This window comes from Ochotona curzoniae, unplaced genomic scaffold, assembly GCF_017591425.1.
Source record: "Ochotona curzoniae isolate NIBS_2020 unplaced genomic scaffold, NIBS_Ocur_1.0 contig_3498, whole genome shotgun sequence".
Lineage (NCBI taxonomy): Eukaryota > Metazoa > Chordata > Mammalia > Lagomorpha > Ochotonidae > Ochotona > Ochotona curzoniae.
The window spans coordinates 23,734,960-23,747,860 of NW_024465885.1; the positions used below are offsets into that span (position 1 = coordinate 23,734,960).

At 36.8% G+C, this 12,901-nt stretch overlaps 1 protein-coding gene across 3 annotated transcripts in view; it reads left to right on the forward strand.

Moving 5' to 3' along the window:
* Positions 1–12,901, forward strand: part of GBE1 (1,4-alpha-glucan branching enzyme 1) — a 361,102-nt gene that overhangs the window by 257,425 nt on the left and 90,776 nt on the right. Inside the window, exon 16 of one of the 3 annotated variants that reach the window (XM_040980624.1) lies at positions 5,753–6,570. The exons of 1 other annotated variant lie outside the window; for it this stretch is intronic. In XM_040980624.1, the coding sequence (XP_040836558.1) occupies positions 5,753–5,827 (75 nt within the window). In that variant the 3' untranslated portion in view covers positions 5,828–6,570. Of the gene's footprint in view, positions 1–3,323; positions 5,290–5,752; positions 6,571–12,901 lie in introns of those variants that run through there. One more of the 3 variants, XM_040980625.1, reaches the window with a different exon arrangement.

A 12,901-nucleotide genomic window follows, 5' to 3' on the forward strand; every position in this document is an offset into this window, starting at 1 on the left:
CCCATCCAGCTCCCTGCTTGTAGCCTGGGAAAGCAGTCAAGGATGACACAAAGCCTTGGGACCCTGCATCCACATGGGAGACCTGGATCAAGCTCCTGGCTCCTGACTTCAGATCGGCTCAGCTCTGGCCGTTGTGCTCACTTGGGGAGTGAATCATTGGATGGAAGATCTTCCTCTCTGTCTCTCCTCCTTTCTGTATATCTAGCTTTGCAATAAAATAAACAAATCTTTAAAACATTGTGCAATCCCACAGTATTCCTGTCAATAGTATACAATTGGCAACTGAAGACTTTTTTTGTAAATAGTGTTAGGAGATCTCTGAGTATAACATACTTTGACATCATAAAGCTGTTTCTATATTATATAAATTGTTTTGTATATTTGAGCTATTTTAAAAAATCATAAATTTCCAGAACAGGCAATTTCAGATATACATATCAAAACTTGAGGTTCAGGGCCCGGCGTGGTGATGCAGTGGTTAAGGTCCTCGCCTTGCACGCCCGGGATCCCATATGGGCGCTGGTTCTATCCTGGCAGCCCCGCTTCCCTTCCAGCTCCCTGCCTGTGGCCTGGGAAAGCAGTCGAGGACGGCCCAAAGCTTTGGGACCCTCCACCCGCGTGGGAGACCCAGAAGAGTCTCCTGGCTTCGGATCAGCATAGAATAGGCCGTTGTGCTCACTTGGGGAGTGAATCATCGGATAGAAGATCTTCCTCTCTGTATATCCGCTTTTCCAATTAAAAAAAAATAATAAAAATAAATCTTTAAAAAGAAAAACTTGAGGTTCATATAACATAAAGGCAGTAGGTCAAATTCTAAATTACCACTCTAAATTTATCATTAATGTATAGTAAGTTACTACAAGATTGTAAATCAAACAGTAGGCAGCACAATTGGGTAAATTTCAAACAGGAGGCTAACTTGAATTGTAATGACATTCCATTACGTCACATACTCAGAGTAGTCTGTGGTTATTTGCCCTAGGCCTGAGTAATGTGTGTCATTACAACTTTCCTAGGAGCTTCAGAATTATCTGTGTCCTCTGACCTGCATGAAAAGATGCTATCATATCAGAGATATTTTTAGTGCAGAGGGAACTGAAATTCTTCTGTCTAGTTCCTGGAGCTAGGGAGAAATGTCTGTTGAACTTTACTCTTAGCTTGTTCATGGTGGGTAAAACTGTTCTGTACCATTCTGATTGTGATTCTCTGTTCTACTGAATATTTAAACAAAGTGACTGTGATTGTCAAATGTAAATATAGAAGTTTCAAGGGACCAATCACGGTCTGCTTTCATGACTGCTGCAAAAGATGTGACAGTCAATGAGTTGACTCGTATTGGTGACTTATTGTATATCTCCTTTGCATTGGTTGATGTTACTTTTTTCTGTGGCTTCATGGGGAAATACATCACCCTTTGGACTGGATCTTTCTGGGTCCTTCATTTTAGTCCTGCTTTCACAAATAATGCCTCTACCTTCCTTTTGTGTACCAACGCTGTAATATCTCATGTAACAGTCAATGGCAAAATCTTGACATAAGAGGGATTGGATCCATAGCTAAATTCCTAGGTGATTGAAAAATTGTAAATTATTAAATACAATCTAAAAATAATAGGGAAGCACACAGTGCCATTGAAATGTGCTTTCCTCACACTTAAGTACTACATTAATGCAAAAGTGTTTTTTTTTGCTTTTTTTTCCCTGAAAACTAGATCACAAGTCAGATGAAGAGACATAGAGCTGTATAGTGTGTGACTGCCTTTGATATTTTTCTGAAATAAACATCATTTTCTAAGTCACTATTATTTCAATTAAAGATCAAGAAAACTGTGGCCATTACATTCATAAAATAATTTTTTCAAGTGCCACCATTTAAAAATGTTTTAATATTTGATGTTCAAAACCAGTTATATTTATCTAATTCATTTGATTAACTTAGGTTTGTTGCAGGGATTCTTAATGAAAGTCACTGAGATCATTGGAAGAGTTAAGAAACATTGGACATTGAAAATGTCATTTGATAAAAATGAACTGTCGTAGTCTCTCCTCCCCTTTTAAAGCCAAGTTTGCTTTGAACTTTCCTAAATTATGAAAGGCCTTTGCTTTTTAATTTTTATCCACCAATCGGTCTTTCACTAAGACATAAAGAAACTGGCAATAATTATTAGCAAAATCATAAATGCAGAGATTTTCATAATGCCAATGTTATAATATTTTCAGTTTGTTTTATAATGTCCTTAAAATAGTATGAAGAGAAGCAGTGTTAGTTGAAATCACATTTAAGCTTCACATGTTATTTTAGGTATAAGCATAGTAGAGAATATCATGTAAAATATGCATATATTGATAAGAAGTTTACCTTTGTTCAAGTTGTTTTTTTCATTTATTTGATTACCATTGGCACCTGCTTTCTCTAATGGCACTTACGAAGAGTTAGAGATGAGAAAATGTGCATAAATTTCGTACTTTAGTAGGAAGGATATACCATAAATGTGAAAAAATAATTAATTGTGATGTGTTTAGAAATTTTTAAAAAAAGCATGCTGGAATTTAAAAAGATAGTGAAGAACCAGTCCCTAGGAGCCTATTATTTGGTCATTAGGAAAGCTTTTCCATGAAGATAGGATTTTTCTGGACCCGAGAGGTAAGGAACCAGTCAGGCACATTGAAAACCTAGAAGAAGGAATTGGAAGGCGCTAGTGGGTGGAGCCTGTGTTTGAAGCGCACAGTGGAGGCAGCAGTGGATGCTAAGGAGGAGTGACTCCGCGCAGGTCAATTTTGATGTGTGGCAAGCCTCTTGGGTAGTTTAAATTGAAGCAAGGCCTCGAATGCACTTAGTATCCCTTGTATTATGTTTCAGGTTTGGTTTTGTTTGATTTGGTTTGGTTTTTGTTTTGTTTTGATTTGTTTTCACATTTAAAAATGCCAGTGAGGAGAAAACGGCTTCTACATTAAATCATTTCAAAGTAAAATATTGCTTTGTATTTTGACTTGTTTATCTGACTGTGATATTGTAAACTGTTAGGGTGGCCTTCCTTCACCTCAGTATAGTGTGTAAGCAGTTCAGTGTGTTCAGAGTGCTATGTTTAAGTCCTTTATGTTAGGGGGACACTGGTTTTTGTAAATCATATGGAGCCCTCTAGTGGTTAATGATTTAAAATTATCTTAAAGCTGCCAAAACTGTTGGAACTGAGGGCACTGGCAGGATTGTAATCACAGTCATTGTGACTAGTGTGAGGCTGCAGCATTCCCAGGTCCCTTTGACATAAAGACTGAGCATCCTCCTCTTGTTTGTACTGTGCTAATGCTCTTGTTTTGACTTAGGTGTACATTCCAAGCCGAGTGTCCCTCATCCTTCAGAATGTGGACCTGCCCAACTGAAGAGACCCGATTTCAGTTCTACCTGGAACAGATTTGTGTTTGGTTTTCTGATTCTCACAGTTACCTATATTATTATGTATGCTTTTCAAAATGCGATTACTAGCCACAGCATCATTGTGTGAAATTCAGTATTAGTTCATGCAAATGTATCAAACTTTTCTTTAACAAGTTAAAGGAGTGTGTTCAAAATTTTAGGAATTCTAGGCTATACTTCAAGCTGTCCCAATAACCAAGTTTATTGCATAAAATACAGTGTGAAGGGTCTCAAAATTATTTTACCTCCCTGGAGAAGTATTGATTCATTTAAGGTCAAATTTGACTGCTTTGTCATATATTGTCCTTTCCTTTGATGACATATAAAGTATATTTTTAAGATGAGATTTCCTACCCTTAGTTGTTTATTGTTTCATAATCTGACTTATAAGATGCCAATATTGTCTTTGTTTTTGGAATTATGCTTATCATGTTTAGTATACCATACTAAATATGTAGTGAAACTAGAAAAATTAATAATTGATTACATCAAAGACAGCATAAAATCCAGTATATAAAAACTCAATCCTGCCTCATTTTGCCGAAGTGTTGTTCACTTAGCATTTTGGTAGAGAGCCTAAAATAGTCAGTGTGGCAGTTTTCAAAAGGTATTTTACTTTCAACCTATAAAAATAAATTTGCAGAATTTTCTAATGTTTATTTTGCTGTACCACCATAGGATTGATTTAGAATGGATGTTACCATTGCCCTATGTCAACTTTGGTAACTTCCGCACAAATACTCATGCGTGCAGGATACACAAAAGGGAGTGCAGGTTAATGGCATTTCTGTCCTTTCATGCCATTCGAAATTTTGAATTCTGCTGATTCAGAGAGCTATGCCACTCTCCAGATGTAAACATGAGCACTTTTAGAACCTGCATTAGCTGTCTCGGCCACTGGGATGCTCTTTCATGATATCTCCCGTCCTTGCGATTAACTGGCTCTGATCTGAAATCGCTCGAATACAACTCATTCTTCACTGAGAAATTATGTCCCATTTATAAAATATTAAGTGTCATTTTGTGAAATGGCTGATTTCTCCCTTCACATTTATACTTACTGCTTGGTTTATTTTGTTTGTTTGTTTGCTTGTTTGTTTGTTTGCACACTTACTATTCATGATTAAATAAGAAGGGTTTGGAAGTCATTCGCTAAAACTTCAGTGATGGAAGAGATAAGAACAGATACTTGCTTTTTATTGCTAGATCTATTATGAATCACCATCCTTCAAGTTTTTCTTTAATAAAGCATTGAATGTTTAGATATGAAAAGAATTATTTACTTAAACTTCCAAATGGAATGGTACTTTAATTTCCTAAAAGGAAATTGATGATGCTACATTCTGAAAAATGCTAGTAGTATCTGTTTTTGTGGCTTCAACCATGGCGGAATGTATTTGTATATTAGCGCTTCCTTTATCTGGGTGCTGTACATGTTACTGATAACACACTGTGTGCAGCCATGGAGTTTTATATTCTTGTTTATAGTTTCTTACCTTTCCGTTGGTTATGCATGAAGAGATATAGTGTTTCTTTGTCAGAGGCTTTTTTTTTTTTAATGACAAGAAGTCGATGAATGCTTGGAACTTATTTTCTTTTCATTGTATCCTGTGTGGGAACACTTCAAAGACTAGAATAACTGTTTGCTATTGTACTATATTTTCATTATATATTGATTGGTTTTGCTGAGACATTGTTTAGAGTTCGCAGTCTTAAGTTGTAATTTTACCATGTAAGGTCAGTTAATTGCTCTTGTCACACTGTTACCCCCCAAAACACAGCAAGAAAATATACATGTCTGTTGTAAGATAAGAACTACGTAAGTACATGCAAGAATAAAATAAAATAAATAAAAAGATTGAATTCCAAATATAATTCAGATGTTTTTGTTGCTTTCTTTATATCACAATATAGATGACCTTAATGAAACAATGCAACATTTTCTAACATATATTTTTATGGATCTGTTTTTTGGTTTTTTGGTTTTGTTTCTTTTTTTTTTTTAATTTCAGCAGTTGTCTTGTCAAATCTTATAGAAAATTCTTTCTTTTTTGGCTAAATAATCACCATGAAAATGGAAATTTTTACTCTTAGACCCTTGTAATGCATTTTTTTCTATGTGTTCATTGTATCATAATTGACAATGGGCCAGTTTGTTGACTTTTTTTCTGAGTAAACCTTTTGCTGGTTTATTGTTTTATGTTTTAGGAACATCAAAGACTGCAGTTTTCTCTGCATCTTTATCTGATATAAGCAAATTAGTGTTAATAATTGATCTCTTATACAAAGTAAGATTTTCTCCCCACTTTGATGTGACACTGTGGTTTCTCCCCCATAGGTCCTCATGGTAGAGGTTTGGCTTCCGGTTGCTGCTATGGACAGAGTGGACCCTTTGAAAGCTGGGGCCCAATGAACGATCTTGGGGTCATTGCAAGCATACCTTTGGAAGGAATTAGACCTCTGATATAGTTTTGGGAGCATTGTGGTTATGAAAAACGAATTATGCCACCCCATTTCCTCTATGACACTCTCTTCCCTGCTTTGTGATGGCAAGCATCCTGAGGTTCTCACCAGTCAAACCCCCATTAGCATTGTATCCTAGGATTTGTAGTATTTGAATGTCTTTTGTTGATACACATACCAAAGTCAAATACTTACATATAACAGAACATTGATTCCTAAGTTATTTTTAATGCTAGCAGTGCTTAAGTTTTAAATGTAGTGTTATGTTACTCAGAAAATACCATTATTGGTTGGAGCCAAAATCAAATGGTAAACAACCTTCCTAGAACATTCCACACTTTATGCTGTTTGAATTCTGAGGGTCAATCCCTCTCACATTTTGTTTTCTATAAATTTATTGTTTCTTCCTCTGTCTTGTACTTAGCAGATTTATTCATCTCACAGAAAATGAAAGATTTAGTCACCATGTTCCTCAAGTTCAAAAAGTAACCAGTGACAGTAAATTCACTTTTCCTGTGGCAACTGTAAAAGCATGCGAGCATCATTCCCCCCTCTGACTCAAGCTCTCCCCTTAGCAGTATCCATTCAGCATTTATCACCCATCAGGTAAGCCCTTGCTGTGCAGGATCATGCGGGAGGTTGTCTGAATAAGAAGACTATTCTTCAAATAATACAGAAAACGTGCAGAAAGGTCTTGGGGGAAGTGAGGGCGGGCAGTGTGTTTCCCTCTGGTATTCTCTTGGGGCAAATCTCTTTTCACCACTGGTCCTGCGGTCACTGAATCTGATGATGAAAGCAAGGTAAAATAGCTTTCCCATTGTTCTTTCTGTTTAGAATAAACCAGAGCAGACCCATGTGTCAGAAACCAAAACGGGAAGCAGACTCCTGTCTGGCCTAGTGCCTCGCAGATTGTTTCTTTTTACTTATTTGAATCATACCCTGAACTTGGGTTCTTTGGAGTGGTGTTTTTCACTTTTTCCCTGTTTCTTATAAAAGGACAAGCACTGAGCTCTGAACTTTGCCAGGTATAGTATTCTGATGAAAGAGCTTAAAAAATCTAAGGCATAGCAATGTCATGTCCTTTCTGCAATAGAGTTCATTTATCATTCACAATGTGTTAGAATTGAAATGCAGATAAATTTTCTCACTAAGGCCAGCCTTTGCAAGAAAAAAATCAAATGAACTCTCTTCTAATTTTTCTGCTCTATCATCTTATTAATAGTGAGTTTTAGAGATTTGCAGAGAAACATTCATACTTTAGGGCTGAATTTCTTAATTGGTAGTATGAGGAATTAAGACACAATAGCTATGCATGTTTTTACCTGTACAATTTAAAATATTACATCTGGACCTCAACTCGGCACACAGATTGTGCAGAGGAAGCAAGGTTTAGGCACATGAAAATGTATATTTTTGATAGCATCTGTATGCTCAAGGGCATGTCATTCAGACATTTATAATTTGTTTTGTCATTTCTGCTGGCCAGACAGAGGCTGTTGGACCTCCTGTACATTGTGTAGGCTGTTTTACCGGATACTGCACTTTTACAGAATAGCATGATAGAGTATCAAATAGCCAGGGTTCAAAGTATAGTACGGTTGTTCACACCCAGGGCCTCTTTTTACAAAGCTTTGGGTACTCTCTGTTCTCCAGGGTTAAGAAGGCAGGTGGGTTTGGGGAAGCATCAATAGCAGAATGGTCATTGACTTTATAAATGTCATGATTTGATCAGTAGCTGTGCAGGTGGGAGCTCAGTGACTGCAGACAAATTTCTTCTCAAGGACACATCATCATCACCACCTGCCTATCCCCTGGGGCTTCTGCACTAACTTACCTGTGTTCCTTAGCAAGGTTATGTGAGCTGCTCTGTCAAGAAAGGGCTTTGTGTTTCCTCAAGCGCTGCAGATGACATGAAACAACAGTCCTCCCTTTCTGATTTTATTTTATGGAAGTTCATTTGGATGGTGGAGTGGAACAAAGATAGTGAGATCTTCCACCCACTAGGTCACTTGCTCAGTGTCCACAACAGCTAGGAATAAGACAAGAAAAGCCAGAAGCCTGGACCTCCAGTCAGGTCTCCTATATGGGTAGCAAGAACCCAAAGGCTTGGATCATCTTCTGCTTTCCCAGGCACATTATCTGGGGGCTGGTTCTGCAATAGAGAAGCTGGGGCTTGAACCACAGCTCCTGTGAGTTACCAGTATCACAAAAGGTGGTTTTGGGTGCTGAGCTCCAACATAGGCCCCCTGCCCTGCTGATTTCATTTGCATTTGTCTAAAAATGCAAGTGCTCCCAGTGTGAATTCATTTCCAGTGCAGGCAAAGTAGTGCCCTTACTTGCAGACTTGGCATTTACATAATCCAACCTTGTGAAGAAAAGCTAACCTCCCATTTCTGGTAATCAGCAGGGTGTTGTGAAGTGTGTGAGAAGTGAAATAGTCACGGATCCCCTTCACTGAGGCATGCAGCCAGGAGTTGCAAGTCCAGGTTTCATGTCCTCTCCCTCTACCCACAGCCTAGTATAGACTAATCGCAAGAGAACTAGGTGGCAGAAGAATTCTAAAAAGCTCATACTAGAGACAGTTTCTTTTTTTGGGGGGTGGAGATGGATTTAAAGTCTGCACTTTCATGGAAACACACATCTTTGTTAAATAGATACTTGCTCAACTAAAAATTTATTGAAAATGGGAATTTTCATATACTAAAATTGAAAACAGTGTAGAGAGATCAGTCATTGGTTTAGAATTTGGACAGTCTCATAATCACAGCAAGACAAAGCTGAAAGCCAATTTTAAAAAGGCATGATAGCAGATTACTTAGTTATAGAAGCATATAAATTAAATGCGATGAGTAAATTTTTTTGCATTCATGTAAGGTAATATAAGAAATAGAAATGTATAAAGTGTGAACTCTTCTAACAGGTATTTGGAGCACATGTATAGATATGTGAATCAAATACAGATATAATTTTGTAACTATTGAATACACACAAAATGCATCAGTTCCGGTGTTTATCTTGAACCAATGAATCACTTGATCTCCGTGTGTGATATTCAAGTGAGATGCTCTTCTGTCCACGTTACAAGCATTAAATCTATACAGTGAAAAGCAGTGTGGACTCCTTTTATGTTCCAAATCCTTTAGAGAATTCCTTATCTCAAGCTATTTTTCATCTTTATAGAAAATAGGGGGAAACGAAATAGCTTTATTACTTCTTTATTTATGTCCAATATTGATTCTTTTCAACCGCAGTGCCGCTCTTCACTAACTACTGTATAAGATGATGAAAAACACAGCATGTAATTCCATCATATAAATGCCCTAGATATATTGTTGGCCATTGATTAAAGCTGATCATATGGTGTAGAGCACACTCTTCCAGGCCACAAATGCCACCTTTTCTCTCCATTCATTTTTCTTAAGATAAATAGGTATGACTCAGTGGAGATTTCCCCTATATAAAAAACAGTAAAAGGTTTAGTTTTCCGCTTGACATTGCATATTTTTAAATATACACTGTATTGGCTACATGTGTTTTTTAAAATTATATTTTTATTCTTTTATTATTTTTTGAATTTATTCTTTTATGATACGGTTCCACAGGTGCTGGGATTTCTCTTCCCATCTCCTCAAATTCCACCCCCCTATTCCTTCTATTTTATTAAAATAGTATAGTCCTTCATAAACAGTCATAAGTCAGTTGTTCTGCTGATATTGTAAGTATGGACAATGACAGAGAGCCCAGCATCTTACAGTCAAGATACATTTAACTGTTTCATTAGGAATCCATCTTTCATTTGGAGGTAGAGATGCATAGTGCATTGTAGCTTCAAATCTGGCTATGAAAGTCTCTATTATACAGTTACTAGTAAGTCTCTTTAAATGAAAAATCATAAAACAAAATCAACAACAGCAAGAAAAATAGAAAATTTACCACAGAGAGTTAAATAAGATGCTAAGAATGTAAAATGGAGAGCTCTCATTCATTAATTTACTTTCCAAAGGTGCACAAGTCCAAAGCCAAACCAGTGCCAGGGGCAAGTTCACCATCCAGATCTTCCAAGTCGGTGCCAGGTACCCAGTTACTTGATACACCTCTACTATCTCACAGTGCTGGTATTCAGGTGCAAGTGGAGTCAAAAGCCAGAACTAAGAATGAAACCCAGACTCTGTGATGTAGGAGGCCACGGTCCTCTGGCTGTGATTTATCTAATATTGACTGTAGACTTTCTTGTTATAGTCTAGCCCAACCCAGCCCCAGCCATTGTGACCATCTGGGGAACGAGCCAGTACATGGAAGATCTTTCTGTCTCTCCCCTGTCTCTGTTACGCTTTCAAATAAATAAATAATCTTTGGAACATAAAAAGGTATATGTATTTCCCCAATTGGTCATTATTAAACGTTCATGTTTTAACATTTAATTTTGTTGTTTCATATTTCAGATACCTGAGTATTCTGCATTTTTTGTTTCATCTTAAAAGTGCTCATCTTACAAAGTAAGCAGAAAACTTCTCAATGAAAGACTCAGACCATCACCATATCACCCATGGTGGACAAGTAGGTATTGAGTCTGCTATGGCGATAAGTGCTGGGGAGCATCCCCCTTAACATTAGACCCATGTCCAATGTAGCCTTTATAGCTGATATTCAAATGACAAAATGTACAGTTATTTTAAGAGCAAATTAAAGAGCCGTGTGTGAAAGCAGTTAAATGAATAATGTAAAATACTGTAATAAAAATATTCACGTTTTCAGCAGGTGTATGATATAAAGAAAATTGGATATGTGAAGAGAGACCTGACTATATTAAAAGATGAGATAAATTAATCAAATATCATCATGACAAGCTTCAAATTGAAACCAACCAATTGTAAAAATGACACTTGAGACATTAAGGAGTATACGAATTTAGACTAAGAAATAGTTTTTACATTGAAATTATTATTATTTTAGCTTTTCATGTCCCAGGATAAAAAGATGATGTGCCATAATGGTAAAGAATTACTCTGAATATTTCAAAGTACAAAAAGGAAAAAGATAGGTACATAGTTGGTCACTGTTGAATCTGGTTGTTTGGTCCATAGGCATTCAGAATATCTTAATGTGTTTGTAAGAATTACGTAAATTTTTAGAAATTTTCCATATTTAGTAGCTTCTGAATTATTTACTAGGTTATATATGTATGGATAAATATACACACAACAAATATACGTGTGTATTATGCACAGAAGTAATTTTCAGAAAGTTTAAAGAAGTGCATATTAAAATAACTCTACCAGATTCAAATTTTTTGCACTAAAATAGTACATCTTTTGATCGAATTTCCTCTGAACTTTTTAAGGTGCTTTTATGTGTGTGTTTAATACTACCAGTCATAGTGGTAAAGGTTAGCAAACTCAAAAACATGGAGGACAGACCAGCAAATTAGAATTTGAGGTAAGAGTTGATGCACATTCCTTTTTAGATATTTATGTTAATTGTTCATTTGAAAGGCACAACAAGGACAGACCAGGATGAGGGAGAGTTTAGTTAATAGTTTTTAAAAAATATGAGAAAGAAAGCATAAAACTGAAAAGGCAATTTCTTGTTGCAAGGGAATACAGTGTTAAATTTGACCCCGTTTCCCAGGGGGACAAGCTAGGACTGAACCTGCACTGCAGAGCCAAAGTACCTGACAGCAGTGTAGTAGTGATAATGATGGTCAGTTTTCTTTTCACTGTCTTCTTACCTGATTGACACAAAGAAAAAGGTAACAAATGTTTTAGATAAGGAGGCAGCTAGCAAGTAGGAGCTGATGTCACCAGTTCCTCTCTCAGTTCCACTGTATCCTGTCAACCCCAACCCTACTTTGTACTGCAGAAAGCAAGTTTCTTTAAAACTGTCACCCAGAACTAGCACTAACCCAAAATAAACAACATGTGGCACTATACCCTGCAATCACAGCTAGCTAAGTTTAATATCATTAAAGTAAAATTATTATGGCTAACACGATACTGCTCCTATCATGTGCCTGGTGCCATGACACTTCCAAGATTTAAAAAAACACACACAAAAAAAGCAAGGAAATGAGCTGTATTCAAACCTTGTTTCAGAATCCTGCCCCCTATAAATATTTGATCAAACCTGCCCTACACACCATTCCCTATACCTCCATATTGTAGACAAATAACCACAAACTCATATAAATACTCCTCAGTGTGTACTTCTGCTTAGTTAACAAATCATGTTCCTGTTCCTCTGCCAACCTTTACCTATATCTCACCCTTGAATTCTTGTGTTGGAGATAAAAACTTGGGCCTAGCTATCTCATGAAAAGGCCTGTGTTCATGGAAGTAAATGTGAAAATTAGGATCTATCATTAGAGTTGAATTACTTCCTCTGTGATATCATGTTGTTGATTTGAGTATTGGCTTCCACACGAACAAATAAAATACTCTGGACCAAAATTTAAGAATTTCTTTTACACTTCTCAGCAAATCAATAGGCAAAATAATTGATGCTGATATTGGACATACAATTTTCAATTATTTATTTTAAATGTAGATATTCTTCAAAAATTGGCAGCCATGACTACAATACTCAGCAGAAGATAGTATGCAAGTGCAAGGAGCACCCTAAGGTGTTAGTGATTTCACAGAGTGTGGTTACCGTTCACATCACACTTCAGTGCAGAGAGGTACCCCTCTTCCAACGTACAGCTCTGCTCTGCGATGCATGACCTCCAAAGTCACAAATGCAGAAGAGAAAACTGAGAAAGGTTGCATAAAATATCCAGCCTTGGAAGTGGTCAAGGTGCTTCCCATTCTCCTTTCTAACCCATTCTGGCATCCAGAACTCAGCCGCATTGTGCTCATGTGTTACGAGAGAGCTGAATTGTTCTGCATCCAGGAGGGCATGGTGCAGTGAAAACAGCAAAGCATTAGCCATAATTTTCAACTTGGTTTCAGTAATCTCATCATATTCTTAGGGACTTAGGAGGCAAATTCAGTATTAAAGACTCCAAGAACTCTTAGTATGAGGGAAG